Source organism: Channa argus, chromosome 15, assembly GCF_033026475.1.
Source record: "Channa argus isolate prfri chromosome 15, Channa argus male v1.0, whole genome shotgun sequence".
Lineage (NCBI taxonomy): Eukaryota > Metazoa > Chordata > Actinopteri > Anabantiformes > Channidae > Channa > Channa argus.
The window spans coordinates 1,217,726-1,240,041 of record NC_090211.1 but is presented as its reverse complement, the minus strand read 5'-3'; the positions used below and the strand labels follow the sequence as shown (position 1 = coordinate 1,240,041).

General features: G+C 41.2%; 1 protein-coding gene across 1 annotated transcript; it reads left to right on the top strand.

The window, feature by feature from the left end:
• Positions 1-4,364: 4,364 nt before the first annotated feature.
• hoxb9a (homeobox B9a) lies at positions 4,365-17,816 on the top strand. The gene is made up of 2 exons (XM_067478244.1): positions 4,365-5,340; positions 14,666-17,816. Exons 1-2 carry the CDS (start codon positions 4,728-4,730, stop codon positions 14,899-14,901), a joined length of 849 nt encoding a protein of 282 aa, XP_067334345.1. The 5' UTR covers positions 4,365-4,727; the 3' UTR covers positions 14,902-17,816.
• The last annotated feature ends 4,500 nt before the right edge of the window (positions 17,817-22,316 follow it).

The window sequence follows — 22,316 nt, the reverse complement described above, 5'->3', positions numbered from 1 at the left end:
CACAGTCATTATTCTCTAAAAGCATCACAACACACTAAGATGATCTAAACTTGTGTATTGGCATTAAAGCTATATTTAAATTCTTGAATCAAGAGGAAGATTTAGCCTCTAGACCCAACATGATGTTGGACTGTTGCATATTAGAATAAAGTCTTACTGAAGCAATGTGCAAAATATGAAAAGGTATTAAAGTAGGACGTGGAGGTAATCCACACACACACACACACACACACACACACACACACACACACACACACACACACACACACAATCAATTACAGCTGGACATTTCTCAATAAGATGTGCTCAGAGAGCCTGTGCCTCACATTATTCTACATTTCTACTTTCCTTTGCTGTTGCACCGAGTCAAGTTAATAACTCTCGGCTGACTTCATTTACAAAGACAACTTTACCATGTGAGCTCTAAAGAGGCTTGGGGAGAATTCCTGGAGCCTCCTCAAGCTTTTCACCAGAGAAATGCGATGCTGTAGATGATCTATGAGGCCCAGGCCTGGGCTGTTATGAAAATATATAGCTTGTATCAATCAAACAAGTTTGCGTGCTCAGTGCCATCACTGTTAGGTATCTACGGATGGGCTTCCATCCCAACTGATAGTATATTAGTCTTTGCAAATCACGTTCAGTTTTGCATTATTTAGTGTAACAGGTGATATTTTTGACGTCGTACTGCGAATGTTTCTTTACATCAAACATGATTTGCATTTTAAATTACAGATTACATGAATTATATGAATAGGTGCTATATTTACTACATACATGATCAATGTTGACCGGACTATTTTTGTAGGTATTTCATTGTATAACAGACATTTTCATGCATTTTAATTGTTTATTATAGTTGCAAAAAAGTTGCTTAATACTGACATGTTTAGGATAAAATCTAATATGATCAGTCATATAAATAGTCTATAGACCATTTTCAAGTAAACAGTATTTTTAATTACACAACTTTGTTTACAACAACAAAAACAACAATTTAAAAAAATGCAATTTTGTCTTATTTTATTGCTTCAGGGTCTTTGAAGAACTTAAAAGCCACCTGTAAGAGATGAGTATTATTCTTACGTTCATCAAATATTAATAGTCAAATAAAATCAATAAAAGGACTGTTCCTTATTAGACATCCATGAATGTTTCAGCTACATTTGAAACTGTAATAAATACAGCTTTAGAATAAGTCAGTAATTTCCAATTGTCCACTTTACCTCAGTAAATACGGACCTGACTGTTAGGTTTTTTTTTTATTGCCCTAATATCTCCTTGATTCTTTTTCTTATTCTGTCCTCTTTTTTTTTTGGCGCAATATAATATGTCACTTACCATCTAGAGCTAATGGTATTAAAGCAATATGTGTAATTGATTCTTTTTTTAAGAAACTAAATGTTTTCAGACGGTTTTGCGTCCTGCAACACTATAGATTTAACAGACAAGGATAAAAACAATTTAAAGCCTAAAATAAAAAACAAGAAAAACTAACTAACTGATCATCTCATCTCATCTCATCCTGAGACTTTTGGTGGACCGTATTTCACTTTCAAAACAAACAAAATTGTCTGTGGACGTGCCCTAAATTGTAATTAGAAATGCGCTCTAATTTTAAGCTTTCTAAATGTAGAGCCGTTGGTGGAAATGAAGGCTTTCGCTCCAGGAAAAGCTAATTACGGCCTGGAATTCACATGTCAGTATATCAAATCAGCAGAGATGATCGCGGCGTCGCCTCAGCCTCTCTGACTGGGTTATTTCAAATCTGCTGGGGAAAAGAAAGCTGCACAATGTGTATGAGCTCTTCTCTGAGACGAGGACACCTTTTTTTTCTTAGGTGTCTTAAACTCTTGTTTTTACCTTAGTTTTAAAGTCAGTAACTTGTGTTATTTGTGGAGAAATAATATTAAGCTAGAAAAGGCGATGGCAAACTGTAACTGCCATTATTGGCAGTGTAGGTGGAAACACAAAACGCCAATAAGACAGATTAGGTCATAGTTTCACTTACACTAAAAATTGACTTTTGATAAAGTTTGTGCCAGTTGGTTCGCATTCATATTCACTGACAGCTTATGTGAAGTTCCTAACTTACACCATTTGTATGCTGTTTACAATATGGTGACACGTGAAACACAACTCACAGTGAACTGATGGGACTGTGCGCATTACTGAAAAAATACTTTGTTTTGCCACCAATCACTCTGTGGCTTGATTCCTTTGTTTTTACTTGTGTACCGGTTGACGGGAAAGTATTTCACTTTATGATACTACAAGTACGCATTACAATAATCACACAAGTGCATAGATTTCAAACCCTCACATTCATTTTTAGCGCGCACTCATCTAATTGTCCGTGTGGAGGCTCTTTACGTTTGTCCAAGTCGTTGTAGCAGTGAAGCAACGTGTAGAAAATGAAGGTGGTTTTCAGATAATGTGTTTAAGCTTTTTCAGCGCCACTGTCTCCAATTAACGCGCTGCCTGGTTAGCAGCCCGGCCTGCAGGGCGGAGGCCCTCCGAAAATTAAAATTCCCTCAGCACTGCGGTCTGAGGAAAAATATCCCGAGCATCTGTGCCTGAAAAACACAGTCGGTTTCTTCTCCAAACATATAGGAAACACTGCGTGAAGGGCAGGTTTGGGAAAAACAACATGCTTCACGATCTGAACCGACTCGAGTGGCATAACATGTTAAGCTCCCTCTCGAAACAGTATTTCTTTGCGCACAACAATATTATTGCCAATTCTTCACTTGCTAGTGATCGGAGCTCATTCGGATCCTGCCTCAAACTTCCAGCTGTGACTTACAGAAACAGTATTGTCACACATTACGCCCTTCACACATTAATGTTTTCTTTTATTTTTTCAACTTTATACTTTTCAGTCTGGGGTTGTTATCCAACGGAAGCTGTCCAGATGAGCTGGAGATATGTCCCTTCACACTGAAGGACAGAGGAATGTGGTTAATTCAAGCTCAAATGGCAAATCTGCGCGCCAGAGTCTCTGGTGATGTGTCAAGGACTCTTGGTTTGAGTTTTTTGTCTCAGTCTATCTGGCGGTTCCTCTCGCCATCACCCCTCAATAGATGTGAAAGCTGCTACAGCCTTCCCTTCTCCTCGTAAATAAGGGCTGTATCCCCCCATAAGCTACGCGCAGGTTCATATTTAATCGTCGTAAATAACGGTATTAGCCCTATATGCGGCGCAAGGTTTGGATTTATAGCCCCGACCAGCAGCGTGCCTACCCCAAAGAGCCCAAGACTCCACATCTGTGATAATTATGAAGAAATAGAAACACTTACAATCCCGGTGACTTTGATAAAGGTCAGCAGGAAGTCAAATGTCTGGACTCAGAGCCATTTCATTCTCCGGCTGCTCTTCACTGTCCTCTTTAAAAACCCCAAAGAACAGTTGTTTCATTCAGTGGCTGTTGGCTGAGCACAGAGCCCGGGTGGCCTCCTCTTCGCTCACAGAAGAAAGCCGCATGCAGGTTCGATCCCCAGTACCTCCACCGAGGTCCGGTCTTGGATGTGTTAACTCTCGGCAGCCTGGCAGCGGACTGAGGAGCTCTCCTCACCCGACCAGGAGAACGGCTTCAACAGCCTCGATCGCGTTTACGGTCCGCACTACTACAGGCTATATATCAGCCCTATAAAACCAAAGCAGCCGCCCTCATGTAGGATTTTATTATGGTATTAAACGGACCCCAAAAAAGTAGTTGAAGTAGTTTGCGCTGTAAAGACAAGGGGCATAACCACGCAGAGCCCGGTTTAATGACGCTCGTTAACAGAAATGACTGTTAATCTGCCAATAAAAGAGTGTCAGGTGGCTCCACAGCTTCCAGAAAAAATTTCCAAGAAACCCCGTTAATAATTTAACCCGTGCAGGTGTGAATTTTACTATCTATCTTGATAGATAATATTTCTACCGAAGTCTCTTCTAAAGTGTGGGACTATCGGCGCTTATACTAATGGCGCTTAAATGCCGACTCCCCGATGTGATTTGTGTGTTGATTTGATTGAAGCTATTGGTTGTGCACGATTCAACGAGAGTGGATGCGCGTCTGCCGCGATCCACTCTGAAATACTGAAAATCTATTCTAAATAAATAAATAATGGCTCTACTGATTTGTCAGCCATTGTCTCTGCTCTGCATTTTATGCTTACTGTCCAGACACACAGCGTAATTTAACGGTTTGATATAATTCTAGTTTGACAACAGCCATAGATACACGGACTAGATATATGGACGAAGTGCTCATTTTGCATATTGCATATAAACAAGACTATTTATTTGGAAGAAGGGTAATCTATTAAGAGAGAGAGGCAGAGGGAAGGGGGTGAGAGAGAGAGCAGGATTGATTTACGCGCCTCTGACGCTTTATCAGGCTCAAAGAAAAAGTCCGGCCAATCAGTTTCCGCCTCGCTCACAGACCCGACCCCGACAAACCCCGTGCACAGTGCGAGGCAGTAGGCAATAGCACTTTGTTTCGCTATAGTGAGCGAGTTGTTTGGAAGGAAGGGGCTCGAGGAGAGAGAGGGAGAGAGACACGGCGAGAGAGAGCGAGGGCGAGAGAGCGAGTGAGAGAGAGAGAGAGACGGGAAGGGAGGGGGAGAGGTGGCAAAGGACAGAAGAGAAATAGAGAGAGCGGAAGACAGGAAATCTTGTAATGTTTCTCTTCTTGTTCTCCATTTAGTGAACTCGCGGCGTTTCGCAGATAATGTCCGAGAATGTCCATTTCTGGGACTTTGAGCAACTATTACGTGGACTCCATAATAAGTCACGAGAGCGATGAACTCTCAACCCCGGCTCGCTTTCCCAGCGTCCAATATTCCGCCTCGAGCTCGGCTGCAGTCGCAGGGGGAAGGCAGCCTGGCGGCGCGGCGCACGCAGAGCATCCCCATCCCGAGTCTTACCCATCCTGCAGCTTCCAGCCCAAGCCTCCGGTCTTCTCATCGTCCTGGAGCCCGTTCAGTCCGCACCACGGTGCCAGCGGCCTCCCTGCTGTATACCACCCTTACATCCCAGCCCAGCACGTGCCCGCTGCGGACACACGGTACCTACGCTCATGGCTGGACTGCGCGCCGCGCGGCTCCGAGTCTGTCCCGGGGCAGGGCCAGACAGGGCAAGTTAAGCTGGAGCCTCAGCTCGGCCATCTCGGAGGGGAGATCGGCCCTAAAATCGGCGGACAGCACCACCACGAGACCACCACGTACATCCTGGAGTCGACGTCCACGGCTGCGCGCGAGCTGAACCACCATCAGTCCGCCATCCCGGGAGCAGGGTTCGACGAGAATAAGGACATTTGTGAAGGGAGTGAGGACAAGGACGGCCTGGATCAAAGTAAGTTATTAAAGCAGGAAATAGCGCGCAGGAGTGGGAGAGAGAGCGGAGAGAGAGGGGGATTGTAAATGCTTTTAATGCCGCCATAAAACAAGAACAAAGACCCGGAGAGCCAAAGGGCCCCCACCTCCTCCTCTCTAAGTTTGCTGTGATATTTTGCCGGATCATCCGGCTTCTGTAGAAGCACCACTTACAAAAAATGTGGTGGACAAAAAAACACACTTAACATAATTACCATGAGATGTAAAGACGTGTGCAGGAGGTTTTTCGCTCCCATAGGGTTTGAAAAAATAATAATAAACCCTAGACAGTTTTAAAAGTAACGGCAATAAGGATTTTTAGTTTGCACCACCTGCCACCAGCCCTGTTAAAACATAAAGTGTTTAAAATGAGCATATGGGGACAATTGGTACAACACTAGTAAAAGAAAATAGTTTGCATGTTGGTGAAAACTTTCAGTGTGGATGGTTCTATGTCATTAGGAATCAGAGAACAATCCTGCTATACAAAGCTGAAAAGAAACACAACATAGTCAGATTATTCACTGTATTGTGGCTTGTGCATTACATTTAGTCTCTTTAACCGAAAGCAGACTTCAGAGCTGTCTTCATCTTTCTGTTTTTGCGCACACACTGTGTGTCCGCGCTACATTTGTTTTTCAAAGCTCAGTCAGTCTGCAACAAGCCCGACTGATCACCCAGTTTAGACTATGAAACACTTTAAACATCTCTGGAGCCAAGTTGCACTGCTACAAACTTGTGTCTAGACTCACATACCTACTGTTTTTTAACCTGCTGAAGCTTAAACGCACTGATCACCAATCGATATCTGTCTTCAGTGTGGAGACATCCTTTCTGCAAATGCTGGACAGGCATTTATATTTTAATATGTTAAGGTAGACAATTGTGTGATAAAGTGAGGCTGCGTAGCATAATCGATCACGTCTGACTGTGAGGCCACTCAGATACAGAGCCTTAATTTTCCATGCTTTGCATTGTTATTAATTCTCCAGTCAACAACCTTCCATCATCTCTTTTTGTAGATGCACATACTTCGACTAGGGTCTGAGATCCAATTGAAACGTCACTTCGCTGCAGCACCGACTTGTAAACACGATGCTAAGGATCTTATTGTGCACCTTTCTCTGTCTATCAGCTGCAATTTCCATCTGTTTGTCTGCCTCCTTCTCATAAAAAATCATAAAAATCATAAAAGCAGCCAGGCCGTCCATCACTGACCCGGCGGCTCGCAGGCTAGATTAGTTCTCAATAGAGCAGGGGCGTCATAACTCAGCCTGCAGCGTGGACTAACACTGCTGTAAGGGAACTCAGCGCAGCTCACATCTGAGGGGACAGTCAGAATGAGATATATGCATGTACGGGCTAAGTCTATAAAGGACCATCCAAATCCCAGAGCGGCTGCAGCTGGTGATTCGATCTTGAGATGAGTAGGAAGACAAAATTATATTCACCTTTGTATTCCGTCCATATATGGCACGTATAAACAAATAAAGATATTACCTAAAATATTTCTTTTGGTAAAGTTAAATGCATGAAACATGAAAAACTGTAAGCTTACGCATTCTTTATTTGAACAACACGGAATTAAAGTTGAATGCAAACCTACATCCATTGTGCAGGCGATCTGAAACACAGCATATTGAATGTTTACTTTTTTAAAAGAATTACTTTATGATCTTTTTATTGTATTTTACATCAAATCTAAAGGCACTGACGTTATAGTCGAATGTGATTCGCTGTTTCTTATCTGCTTACCGTGCAATGATAATAATTTTTATTATAATATTGTACTTGTCATATCGAAGCAATCATCTTGATATAAAGCCGTCGAGGGTTTGGCCAACACAACATGGGCTTGTTCTTATTTTATTTTATTTTTTTATTTAATCATATTAACAACAACATTTAACATCGTGTCCTGCCAGGACTGAAGCTCTTTTCCAAAGCCTTTGACTTATTTTGGGTGGTACTGAAAAAACGCTAACTGGAAAGATATTTATTTGATTAAAAAAAAAATATATATATTTTTCATGTATAAATACTTCTTTCTTTTTGCCGAGGCTGGTTGTGAACGGGCTCTTTTCTCCTCCTCTAATCCCGCCAGATAAATCATACATTTCTGCCAGAGGAGTCTGAGCCATGCGTCTGAGCGCGTGGCCGTTTGATACGTATAACTGAATTGTGTGTGTGAGAGAAAGACAGAGTGAGACTCAGAGAGAAAGAGATAGAAATAAAGAGAGAAGGCCTTCACCCCCATATTGGCCATTTCAGAAGAAGAAATACAAATTACGAACACACACTTTACTGCTGCACCGGCACACTGGTACTTTCGGCTTGTCTCCCTGTGTGAGAAACACAGACACACATGCACGCACGCAGGCACTTATTACAGCATCTGAGTGCGCTATCCATCAGAGGAGAGGGCTGGTTAAGGGCTGGATGTAGCCCAGCAGCCTCCAGTCTGAATTATTAGACTTTCAACCAGTATTGCAGTGAATCCCAGTCAGACTGGGAGGTGGTGAAAGCTATAGTCTGTTCAAATCGGCAAAACGGAGTCTTCTCAATAAAATATAAAGTTTGTCTCTGAGCTGTTTTTTGTGCATCAGCAGTTTTTTGGGGCTTTGTTTGTTTTTTGATATACTGCAGTGGGTCAGTGTTGCAGGTAGTGGGAGCTGTACAGGAGCAACTGAAGGCTAGTTCCATTGTTCACATGGCAGCCATTTTGAACATTATATATGAGTGCAAAATTTACATGTACAGCACTCATAACTTCAATACAAGTGGGCCAGTGCAATGACAGGTTAGCAGCTGCTTGTATAAAAAGGCCATTGGAACTGTCTCCTGAGGAAATCTGTCACCTTCAAGGGAATTAGTAAAGAAATGCTTATAAATATTTTTAATTGGGTGTGCTGGAGTGAACGGGCGTTGCAGGGAGAGAATGAGGCAACCCCCTTTTTCCCTTACACATATAACAGTGTGTAATAAAATTCCTGTTTTGCATATTAATATTATTATCATCCCATCGCCGTCATGTTAAAATTTGTTGCACTTTTCTTCTGATTGTGTTAAAGAAATATTTTGACCATTTTCATCCTTCTTTTGACATTGTTAGTTTTTTGGTTTGCAAAATACTGGTGTTCCTGACCCAGTAACACGTTAGCTTAGCTCAGCATAGAGACTGCTGACAGGAGGAAGCAGGTAGTCTGGCTCTTACTAAAAATAAAAAAGCCGAGCTACCAGCCAGTATAAATCTAGAGTTCAATAGTTAACACAGCATACAGTGCCTTGTTTAAGTATGTATTGAAACTAGAAGAAGAAGAAGTTTAAAATAGAGAATCATAAGACACATGCCCCTATAGGAACATGCAGGTAATGGTATACAGCTTTGGTATTGTTTTTCCTTATTCAACGTCTGAAAAATATCCTGATGTTACAAATGTTCCTTTTTACAGAAATGGCATAGTATCCATGTGTATGGTGGCCCTGAGATGTCAACAGACTTAAGGAAGCACATGCAAAGCAAACCAAAGTAAATTTATAGGAAAAAAAATTATAACTTAATCGATTTGACAACACAAGGGCATCATTTAGAAACTTAAGTAGAATAACTAATGCAAACAGGAAAAAATACAAGTAAATACTATGACAAGATGCAAAATTAGAAAAAAAAAAGTCTTTTTATCCATTTTACTAAATGCTGAACCTATGTCGCCACATTGGTGAGGATTTCTTATTTTCCATGTGTTTTCAATGCGTTTTCTTCAGTTTCAGCCGTTTAGCTCTCAGGGCCAACAGACATGTGGTTTAGGCACAAGGGCAGGAGCAAGGGAATTCCACAGCAAATGATAATTTTTCATGTGCTGAAAATATGAGCTGCCATTTTATGCGGCCCACTATATTGTCGGAAAGTCATGTACTGTGTCCACATTCATCTCGGTGTCTTCACAATGTAGCATCTGGTACTTTATGAGCTGTTGGTGTGATAAACACCACAGCATGGCAGAATTGTTGGAAGTCCTTCATTTTGTTAATAATAAGAATCTTGGTCAGATAGTAAGTATTTTGAAGATGAGTAGGTTTGTGCCAAATGTATTGCCACACATGGGCATGTTCATTACAGGATGCAATGATGGCCTTTGTAAAGGCCTCTAGTGACCTGCGTACCCTGATTTTCTACACTGGGTTGTCATGGACTCACGTTTGTATTGAGAATCTGCTAAGTATCTGTATAACGTAGCGTAGGCTGAGCTTTCCTTCCCAGGTATTCAAATGTACTGCTTTGTGAGCAACATCAGTGAACTCCTACCTTTAAGAAATATCACATCCAGTTAAAACCAGCATCCAGCTACTGACTCTCTTTGTATCACTGGTGCTGGGCAGCAGTCCAGAATAAACTACAAGATTACACTTCAGTCTTTGTGCTGCTGCTGCTGCTGCTGACGGGCAGAGCAAGAAAGTTATTACCCCCGAAGTTTATTAAGTTATAACGCCGGGTGAACAACCCCATTAATTGGCGTGTTGCCGTTGGTAGCTGGGTGAGATGGGGGTGTAAAGGTTGGGGTGGGTGGGGGGATAAAATACGACTCCTGGAAATGTAATAATGTGCCTTTGGGATATATGAGAGGTCAATTTCTGGAACTATTAGGGTGAAATTGCAAAGGGAGGGTGTAGGTAAGAGGTAGAGAGACAGGGGATGTGATGTTAGCCGTTTCGGTCCCTGTTTCCATGCATTTATCACCATGGACACACACACACACACACACACACACACACACAGTCAAAGCCACACATAGGCCAACAATTGAACACATCGTGCTTCGGGGGCAATAGCTGTAGCAGGCAGCTTTACGGGAATATCAATCTTTTCATCGGTGCGCCTGTCTGTGTGACATCCAGGCCACACATTGCTTTTGCAGCTACATGAATGTAGCCTAGAGAGAGAACTAAGAAGTTAGGGCTACACAAGCATCCCACCCACATTCTTTTTATCTGTCATCATCTTTACTGTCTTCCCACCCCTTGTGAAAAAAAACTCCAGCATCACCACCGACACCCCAATGCACCACCCTGCTCCTTCAAACCCCCTCCACCTCTCCACCAGTTTGTCATCCTGGATGACAGCAGCATAGCTCCGAGGGTAATGGATGGTCCTGGAGGTGATTACACACCCGGAGAATGCAAAGCACCCACTTTACCGTGTGACAAAAGCACCACCCTCCCTCGCAACCACCCTCCATCCTCTCCTCACCTCTTTACCAGGCATTATTTTGCTCTGAGATTAAATCGATCCTCTACATGCTGGCCATGTAGAGAGGAAATTGATTCCAGAGGGTATTAAGGACATATTTACTGATGACGGTCGCTAACTAACGCGGCTGGTGGGAATGACATAGGGAGGCCTTTTCTGTCAGATCCATGCAGGGACAGAGGCTGGATGATACAGTGCACCTCACTGTCAGCCATCTTAGCAACACAGTATTTCCAAACCCTGAGCGTCTATGACTCCATCTCTGGGTGGAATTTGCAGAGTTCACACCACCAAACAAACCAAAAATGTTTGTTAAAGCATACGGAAGCCTGGACTTGTTCTATGTGTTGTCAAAATCTTGCTAACAAATACAAATTGTACAGCTTTTATCATGAATTGCTCGTAGTTATGACCTGCGAGTCAGTACAGACAGCTTGATTTTGAATATTTAAAAAAAAACAACAATGTTTTTAAAGTTAACTTGAATCTCTATTAGTCTTATTCTGCTATTTCTAATGGTACTTAACAGATTATTAACATTGAGAATAGATTTGATGTTGCTGCTTTCAGAACATGACTTCAAAAACTACTTTACAGAAGCACGGAGCAAAACAATGATAATGACATTGACAATAATAACTGTTTACGGCTGTTGCTGCATTCAACATATCCAGCAACTTTTAATTCTATACCTTTGAACACTGCATAGGCCAGGGCAGACGTTTATCCTGCAGACCAGGGACCATTTGAGGTTTCTAGTAAGGGAACAAAAGTTATAAATTTAGCTCTCAGTTCCATCCCTAAGAAAGTCCCTGGTCAGGGGTTTGTACTTTTTGAAGTGTTGGTGGTTGGTTGCTACATTTCTGTTTGGTCAAATACTGCACAGTTTACACACCTGGCACTTTTAGAAATCCACTTTAGGTGGAGTTTGTTTTGGTTTCCTCGTTTGCCTGGAGAAGCTGGATCAAGGGAGAAACCTAAGAGAATTAGGAAGTGAATGACTGATGAAAGCACACGCAAAAGCAAAATCATTGAGGCTTCCTCCATGTTTTGCAAAGCAACACTGAGTAACAAAAACTGCTTCATGATGATGGTGTTGTGCACATAATGATGTAAAAAGGGACTAACCATTGCGGTTTTGATATGTCAGAGGGCTAATTTGCTTAATCTTTTGCAGTGGAAATGCAAATCAGGATAGTGTCAAAGGGATTTTTACCCCAGGACATTCCTGGACATTAGTCCCTGTGTAAGAAAAAGTACCAGAAACTTGCAGGAGGAAACACATCCTAACACAAAACACGTCTTTCCACTGAAATTGCAAATTTTTCCCATATTAATAGCAGAAAAATATGCTTTAAAATCTATGCTAATGTTGAGAGCCTGGCAACACAGCAGCCATATTCCCTTCTAAAAGTTTTGATTGAGGCTCACCCTTATTTTCAGTACTACCTCTCTCACATTATGTCTCCAAGGGACCATTAAGTGCTAGATGACTTTAATGTGACTGATTAACAGCCTTGCAACCCATTAGCTGGGAGGTTTTACATGACCAGGTGGAGCATACAGAAATAGATGGAGGGAAGGGTGGTACAGGTGGGGTACTTTGTTTCCATGCTAATGCTAGCTTGATTTCCTAAATTTGCTTAGTGAAGCTTGCAGGAATTATGGAAGCACTTATGGAAGCAGTGTGTAAAGTAAAAAGTAGAGTTAAATAACTAATGTTTTTAGTTAAAATAGTAACAAATTAAATAGTAAATAGACAGTCTGCTTATAAATGTATGTTTTGGGACAAAGAAGACATTTCATCGACGAGTCTGAATATCCATAAATAATAACTATAGCCATATTTTTATTGACAATATTAACACTAGTACTTTATCATCAACCCTCACCATTGCAGATGCTTTTCTGTTTCTGTTGGAGATTATCTTCCCTGAGACATTGAGGCTGCACATTTGCATGCAAAACATTTACATTTAGAGAAAAACCTAAACACATGTAAACCAGCTCTGCACACAATGCCACATAAAACGTATCTTTGTTCAGGAAATGGAAGGAGAGGAGAATCAGAAATAATTATGAATGTCATGTGTAGATGTGGATTGCGCTGGCAAAAGTATGTCAAGTATGATTGTCACAGTAGTAAAATATTACCAGTGAAATTGAAGACAGATTCAGCCTCCACCCAACATCAGTTAGGAAACAGGCTGCCTCCTCAGGGAGGGACACACACATTTTAATGCTCCCTGCCTGGCGTCAAAGGTGCTGAGGCTGAGGCTTTCCTCATGCGAGTGAGTGATAAGATCATCCCTTATGCCATTTTAGGCCAGGAGGACTGTGGCTGCATTTTACCCCGGAACAGTAAAATCCCCTTGCCCTTCACCCAGCAGAACTGATGTGCTTCTAGCTGCAAAGATAAATCTGTCTTTTGTTGTTGTGTTTTTCTTTTTTGGAGTCAGATGGGAACAAGGAGCAGTTTTTTTTTTTCGCCTTAATGTTGCACAAACTGATTTAGATGGAGCTCATTCCAAAATTCACCCTGGTGGTTAGACTGCATGTGTGCTGTGTTTCATTCAGTTTGACATTCGCTGCCTCAGGAAGGCTTTGGTAAAACTTTTTTAACCAATAAATTCAGAGTGGAATCTCCACTTGGAGTCACATTTGGGCTGCGCACTGACTTGGAACTGCACTGCTGACTGAGGTGCTATCACAGATAAAATCCAGTGAAAGAACAGCAGCTCTAAAGAAAATGGTTCCATTGTGCTGGTGGTTGCTCCATACAGCTTTTCATAGGTTTGACTGGAGGAAAACCCTGGCCTGCCCACATTGAAAGACTGGGTTGAGGTATCATCTAGAAAACATAAAAGTGGAAATCAACCGCAATCAGCTCTGGCCTTTCATAAGGTTTCTGAAATTAAAAACAAAGTTTCACCAATTAAACCAAATCGATACTACAAATCTTCAGAATTACATGAAAAACGAATTCAAAATGAGCAAATAGCCTCTTTTTTAAAATGGTGGACTGGTCCTTTAAAAATAATCGGTGCCGTGAGTCTCAGGAAAGTTGCTTCATTGCTGAGATGCTTTGCAGAAGAGAAAAACAGGCAGCTCTCAGTCCAGAGGCGAAGCGGTAGCAGTTGGTGGTGGTTTAGGATGTCAGGATAGCCTGAAATACGCAGGGACGAAAAAACAAATTTGTTGTGAATTGTGTTAAAATCCTACTGGATCCTCTGTGCGCAGAATGAAGGGCGAATGATGAACACAACGAAATATTTTCCTCGCATCCCACCACGGTCATAAATTTCCAGGCTCTTATTAATTTAAGACCAATCAGACGTGAGCCAGTGACAGTGGGCTGATCTGTGTTACTATCATCATTCTTACGCAAATAAATAAATAAATAAATAAAGTATTAGGCCTGTAAAACATCTTCCCTGCTGTGTTTTTGTGTTTGCTGTCATCACTCGGGAGGAAATTTCTGCCCCCGTTTTTGGCCACAAATTGAAAGTGAGCTGCAGATTCACGCGTAATTTTGCAACCTGACACTGTGGATTTGTTACATTACACCCGCGATTAAAGCACCTTCTGATTTTCGCAGTTACGAATCGTCCATCTCCCTGACTCTTACTATACAGTGATAAAAACATTTAATAATTTGTTATGATATTAATATTTAGTTGTTTTTCTCTTTCATTCTTTTTTTGCGAGGATTGAGCAGATAATTGCGCCATGTCGGGACCACAAAGTGTTATGTGTTATCTAAGGTTTTTCTACCTCCATTTTCATTTGTTTATTTATTTATTTATCGCATCTTTACTTTCATACGTTTCACCCTCTGGGTTTTGAACCGCCGAAGTCATGTATTGCCCTTCAAATCCTTTACGGTTAAGGTTCTCCACAGTTTACTCACCGACGGGTCTTGTTTTCATCTGTTCAAGAGCGTTTTGCAGTTCGGTTCTGTCATTTGAATGTCGAAGCACATAATGAGAGTTAGAGAGGCTACAGGTGCATTTTTGTGGATTTATTAATAAGCTCGTTTCTTTCTCTCTTCCTCCAGATGACCCTTCGGCCAACTGGCTGCACGCTCGCTCCTCCAGGAAGAAGCGATGCCCCTACACCAAATACCAGACTCTCGAGCTGGAGAAGGAGTTCCTTTTCAACATGTACCTCACGCGGGACCGAAGGCATGAGGTGGCGCGCGCCCTCAACCTGACCGAGCGGCAGGTGAAGATTTGGTTCCAGAACCGCAGGATGAAAATGAAGAAACAGAGCAAGGACCAAACCAAGGACTAGTGGAGCTTTTCGTGCCGTGAAGGCGCACACACAGTGAAATGCACATCCAACATCAAGTCCACTATTTGTTGTGTTTATAATACAAAGAATGGCACACACACACTTTCTCCTTTTTTAACCTTCAGGCACTATCACACGAGCGTCACTCCAATAACCCCTATCTATACATCTGATCAATAGCTTTATTGATCTCTAACAGACACTGAGGATCCCGCCACGATAACACTGAGGTCTTAATGTTCCATATGGACCGAGGCTGGAACTTTGGAATCATTTGAGTTTATGTTAATGGAGGATGATGGATCAGAACTCAGAGACCAACATCAGTTCCTCTTGGACTCCAGACCCAACTGGTTAGGACTGTTTTTTGGATGAACTCACAGCTTTTGGTCGTAATTTTAGTTTTATATTATATAATTCATTTCTACCATAGGAAAGGGAAGTCAGTAAAAACAACAACAAAAAAACAAAAAAACAGTGATGCTGCAGCAGCCAGGGGGGTGGACTGATGATAGCTAGGTAGAGAGAGGTGTATTTTTTCTTGTCTTTCTTTTTCTCAGGCACTGCTCTTCCTCGTATTAGTTATTTATCGTTCCGTCGCTGACGCAGAAGGCGCTGAAACCGGAGTTTCACATGGCCATTAATAAGCACGCTGGCGCTCACACACACCGGTGGATGTTCATCCTACCATTTCTTTTCTATTTTCTTCTCTTTTCTGACAGAATGTGATTAGCAAGCGCCCGACGGTCTCCGTTGATACAAGCAGTTTGTTCACCGGTTGTCAGTCTAACTAATGAGGAGACACCTGATGGGGGGAGTGGTGCATAGTGGAGAGCTGCGTTAATCCGACTCAGCAACCGCGGGTTACGATTACACGTCTGTCGATAAAGCGGATCCCCGCCCCTGGCTCCGTCTCTGGGTGCTTTGTGTGTTGCCTGGGGTTTGGTTTCTTTGGCATACAAGACCAAGTCAGTTAGTCACCGAATTAAACTCAGTTTTCAGTGAATTCAAGTCCCATTTATCCCAGTGAAACTGACCCGACTTAGACTCCACCTTTGGTCTGGCATGCTTTGGCACCGCTCACTCTCAAACAGCATCGAAACAGTCCTAGAGGCGACACAAGCGCTTCTTAGTCAGAATGGCCAGTACAGATCCCGTAAAGCTGCTAATGCTGTAAAGATATTTGCTGTAAAATTAATTTCAGAGTCTGGGGCGCCCTGCCTTGCAGACCCAGCCGCCATCTCCCCATCTTTATCCAACGTGCTTCCTTGTTTGCATTTTAACAAATGATCAGCTCTATTTTTTTATACATACAGTTTATATGGTGAGGCGGTCTTCTCTCCCATTCCACTAAATGTACAGATAGTCTGCGCTTTGCGGTTTCCATATGCAACTGAAAAACCTGATGCGTTCGCGCGTTCTGGAAACTCCTGGTCAGAATTTATTTTATTTTTTGTGCAAATAACGTTCCTAGATGTTTTATTGCAAGATTATATCAACAGACACAACAGAAAAAAAATAAAATAATGATACGATTTATTCCCGCGCGAAACGTTTTAGCAATAGTTTCTACACCTAATAGCTCTTGGTGTTATCTTGTTAGACTTGAGTTTATGCAGAGTTTTATTGATCTGAGTGTTAGAGAGGCCATCCTGGAAGGCCGGCCTGCTACTATGGCATTATTTGAAGTGTTGGCGTAGTTAAATAGCGTCGGATGGCAGTTTTATAGACGGATCATAAACAACACTTTGCTTTACAGCTTTTACAACTGTGTGTGTGTGTGTGTGTGTGTGTGTGTGTGTGTAGACTTTGGGCTTTGCAGATCACACAGGCTTGTACACATTTAAAAATGTATACGCATAGTACCGCAGTTTTACGCACACACACACACGCATACTCACACAGACATTTTGAATAATTACGTGGATATTGCCTCGAGATTAGTTGTATATTATTATTTCTGGAATTTACACGCATATTTGAACGGGTCTACGAGCAGCCTCTTTTTTGCAAAGTCTTAAAAAAAAAGAAGACATAAGCAGCAACATCGAATCCTTTTTAGGAGTCCAAATGTTTACATGGGTTTCGCATGCCTCAAGTCTCTTGTCATTTGAAGACGTTATTTTGTCTTTAGCTTTTTGTGTGTTCAACCTGTCCAAGGGGAATGCTTATTGAAACAAAAAAATAAAACTTATAAAAAGTCTAAATAGAAGTTTCTTGATAGGAAATATTTCTAATTTATTGTATATATTGTGAGTAATCTCGTCTTTCTTACTGGAATGATTTAAATACGCTGAAATGGTTTTGTCTTCATGGAACATGGTATCTTCACTGTAATATAGAGGATTTTGTTTCTGTTTGTCTGCCCATGTTCTTTAGATTGTGTTATCCATGTTATTGTGCCGACTGTCTGAATGATTTGTTCTGATGTCAGTCCGATGAGCTCTTTGTGTCTGTAAAATGGTGACGTGTCGGGACAGAGAAGAGGAAAAGGTTTGATTATAGTGAAGCAATTTCTCTGTATAAATTATGCTTTTAATTTGACTTATTGAGTCTGTTGTTTTCTGATCTTGTCCTATCAAGCCCCGCTTCCTGTCCCCGTATTTACTCTCCTGACTAGAGGACCAGCTTTTGTGGAGTTTTCCTTGCTGATGAACGTGTAGACGGAGTTGCAGAAGTCATTTTGTTCTCACTCCACTTTTTAATGAGACAAATTCAAGCCATGTGGCCACAGTTAAGGCTTTGTCGACGAGCAAGCGCACTCCAGTGTCTCTGATCCTCTTTTCCATGTGAAATGTTTCACTCCCTTCCTGTACGTTATTTTCTCTTCTTTCTTCTGTGTTGTTGTCTCTTGTTTCTTTGTGCGGTGGCACTGCTGATGCTGGATTACTATTAAAGAACCAACTTTACAGTAACGTCATGTGTCCTTTTGCTTCTCATGAATTACTATATTCAAGTTCACCTGAGAAACATTCGGGATTAAGTTTACATTTGTGCATTATTTTCATGCAGTTTCCAGTTGTTTTCATGTGGATGCGTCGAGGAAGACGAGGGACAACGCCTGAAGTTTTCTTTTTCAGTTTCTTCTTCTCCAGATTTAATTTTGCCTCTGTGTGGGAGAGAACAGAGACAAAGGGAGGCATACGAACAGAAACGAGCCACCATGTGTTTAAAATATGTGTCTCTTTCTGTTGTATGCGGATGCTTAAAGGAGAGGGGCGTCTGTTTGGCTGCAACACCAAAAGACTGTCATAAACCCATAAACACCCCCCACCACACACACACACACACACACACACGTAGAGAGAGCATTCATTAGAAGCATCGTCATCCGTCCATTAGGAGCTTGTGAAACCGCTGCGGTTCCTGTGTTTGTCTCTGCGCCGAATGAATCTGATAGACTCGGAGTCTGATGAGGGCTCCAGGAACTTAATTTCCTCTCCGGCTCTTCTCGCATCACACACAAAACAACTGTAATAATGCTCGAAGTACAAGTAGTAAAAGTTGCCTTCCTTGTGCTATCCAGGCAAAATACAGTGCGGAGGTAATATGTGTGGTAGTGTTATTTGCAAAAACTGTATGTGGGAAATTAAGTTACAATATTTTAGTAACAATGGCGGCTGCTAATTCCATAGTTGTGGCTGCAAACAGGCGTTGAAACCATCATTTGCATAATTAAAATCATGGGTCCAAATTCCAAATGGTGTCCATATATTTTTTTAAAAAACCCAACTTATAGGGATTATTACTGTCATTGGTTTATTTCTTTCTCTCAAATAAATCAAGATTAGAGCTTTTTAGCATTCGACAGGTTAGAAAATAAACCTGCTGTCTGGATGACACTTTATTTTAACATCACATATTAAAGTTGTAAGCTATATGATATTCAGGAATTATATCAGCTATAGCTAATAGGAGGGTTTCCATCAAGTGCATTTCCAATTTGCGTAAGAACCTAAATGAAAACGCTAGAAATTTTAATTCTTTCTCACCATTTGGGGTTTGATTGGAACTTTTACAACTACGTCATTTCGTTGCAGCCTTTTCAACAAATTCTAATTTGACTGGGAAATTAGTGGTTGCAGCAGTTCACTTCCACAATTCAACAAGTCCAGTCCAAATAAGGGCGGCGGATGGAGGGGAACAATAACTCACACTTTCTTATGTATTTTCAAAGAGAAACCCACTGAAATCCTTCATGAGTGTCAGCCTGCCAATCATTTATATGTAAGTTTCTATCACAATGTGATGTTATGTTGTCAGTCACTCATTAATTGAGAGAAGTTAACTCTTCAAATGTCCATCGTTGTGCTTACAGCTACACTAAACAGTGTTAAAAGCCAGATTATTTATAATTAAGACCAAATGTCAGTTACAGAAGCTGACAAATTAAATAAACACAATAAACAAAATTCAGATTATGACTTCATTAACATTTTAACAGAGATTATACATTTTCAATTTTTATTGTTTTATAATCCCTTTATCTGCTGAATGTGGGTGGTTGGTTTGCAATAAACTGATATCATTATCTTATTAACTGCATGTGTAGCAGTGTTACCAAACACTCCAGTGCTGACAGTGGAATGAGCCTTGGTTCAAAGAAGAAGAAATGTGATGGTAAACAAAGTCTCATCACAGCGTCTCTCCTTCACCCTGCTGTGCTGGACCCAACCAATGAGGCCACAGGATTTAGGCAGATTTAAGTTCAAGCCCCAACAAAGCCATCCCATAAACCATCTGTGGACTCAGGGTGGATGATTGTGATACTTCTCTAAGGTCTAGCAGGGTCGGAGCTTCATTAAATCCAGAAGCCTATAGTGTTCTGCTGAAATCCTTCCCCCAGTATCCGCCTGCTATCCCAGGGAAAGGCACTGAGCAGTGTCAGCCCACTACGTGTGTTAGTGTGCGTGTGTATGCGCCTGTGCATGACACAGTAAATCTTCAAAAATGCTGTGAGCAGAAGCCCCACACAGCAACTGAAATTGTTTGGTGCCGTTCTAGAGACAGAGAAGCACCATGGAGACATCATGGTCACATCCAACAGAGCAGGACGAATCAGCAGAAACAGGATGGTTATGATGGGTAAACTGAGAAAATACTGTAGTAATTCCCCATGTTGTAAGAGGAGGTTTTATACCTGATCAAACGTTTTGTGTCACACACAGGAAGATCAGCCATTAGTGAGTAATATTAGTCAGACACAATCTATGCAAAGCTATACTTCACATAAAGGAATGACGCAGGACTGTGCTGCCTACGTTCCCACTTTAATAAGCAATATATTGCTGATCAACATAGTAAAATCACTACTGTGTCGTCTGTGTGCAGGATTCTGCATGAGACCTGGATCAGGATATATTCTCTTTCTATGCATTCTCATCCTAATAAAACCCTTTCACTGTACCACTCGCTGGTCTGAAAGCAGTTGTTGAAGTTGTTGTGGCTGAATTTGTAAACACCAACACAAAACCCACTACATCCTAGTACCCACCTCACCATCCTCCTAAGTCTATGGCGTCCCAGCGGAACATAACGTAGCAACAGAAAACTCCAGATTAAATGATTGTGCAGTGATTTAGCTGTGCAGCTCAAGTAGATGCACGTCTCATCATTTCAGTGATATTTTCAGAAACTTAATGGGCTACACAAGACAAACCACGCGCTGCTGCTGCTGCTGCTGGCAAAATTCATATTTCAACCCAGGCAAACTCGCCCAATCCAATATGTCTTCACTTTATCCTCTCGTATTAAAAGACAGTCTAGAGATAATAACCAGCTTCCCCGACACATTCTGAGTGGATATTGGAGTGCAGCAGGCCCAGAACAGCTCTCCCCAGTCCCCCACACTGTGCTGTTTTACACTGCGCAGCTTCTATAATTCATCAAGCAGCAGAGAATATCATTCATATTCATAAATTTTCTCAAAGAGAGTTATGGTCCCGCTGATACAAACGGCTGTATGGATCAGATCACATCAGCCATTCTGGACTCATTAACAGTTGGATGGGAAGTCAAATGCTGATGCCTGCTCTGCACATGTTACAGCTGCTTCTGACTGGCCAGATATGATAATAAGAGCAATATCAAGTGCAGAAATAAGCACAGGATGCGCACATGCTACAGCTGCTTTAGACAGAAGAAAGAATAGTAATAATATAAAATGAAGAAACAATAGCAGTAGGATCTGTGGACGTCTTACAACTGCCTCTAGCTGAGTAAAAAAATTGATAGTTATTAATATAAAAACAACAAATAATAACACATGTGAAAGCTATCTCTGCCTAGAAGGAAAAAAAAAAAAACAACCCACTTGAAATTAGTAGCAATATTTGTATGTAATATGTAACAAATTGTGTAGAACCAAACAACAACAGAAGTGCTGTATGTTACAGAGCTCTCTTACCTGCTTCAGAGATCGATCAATCAATCAAACAAACACCTAATACAGAAGAAACAACTTCAAGTCCACTCACTAGATTTTTCCGCGGATCTTTTTGGCGCAGACAGAATGGCGTTTTAAAAATATTATTTTTTTATATTATTATTTTTATTTTTTTTTATTATTTATTAACTAAATTCCCTAAGAAAATGAAATTAAATAAATTGATTTTTTTTGCAACATGCTCCATGCTTCATTTAGCAATAAAAATAAGATGTAATAATAAATATAATTTTTTTTATTATTCATATTATCATTATGATTATTATTATTGTTGTTATTATTGGTGGCGGTGTTGTTTTGTTGCTATTGATGCTGTCGTTGTCTATGAACTACTACAAGGACCAAAATTGATTTTACAAAAGTAAAAATTAAAAAAGATATGTAACAAATTGCAGCTTTTATCGAGATTACTGCAACCAAGTTTCAATGTAATATTTCTGTTGGGCCATTATTTTGAAACCAGTTTCTACAGCGAAGCTCACACAACAACACAACCTTTCTTTCAATTGATTCCATCCATTCATAGCTGTTGCTTTGGTGAGTGAGCGAGTAGTCCAGTGTCTCCCTCCATTAATATCTACCGTAATTGTAAAACCACAAGTGGACGTCGTTGGTCAATGTTTGTTTCATAGGTTTTATTTTATTCTGCTCTAAAACAGAACTTCTGATACCATTTCTTCCTTTGGGGCCAATAAAGCTCCAGCAGCTTTCTCTCCTCCTCCTCTTCAGCTTTCTCACGTCAGTTGTTTTGCACGCTTCCTATTTTCAAACATGGAAACAAACACCAAGAAAGGAGCAGGATGTGCTGCACGCAACGGGGGCCTCTGGCTCACGGGGTAAAAAAAAAAAAAAAAAAAAACTGAGGAGGAGGCGGTGGTTGAATGATGAAGGATGCGGGAAAGGATGTTTGCGGGTTGGAAGAAGCTGCCGCCGACTGTGGTTAAAACAGCAAAGAAGAAGACAGAAAAGA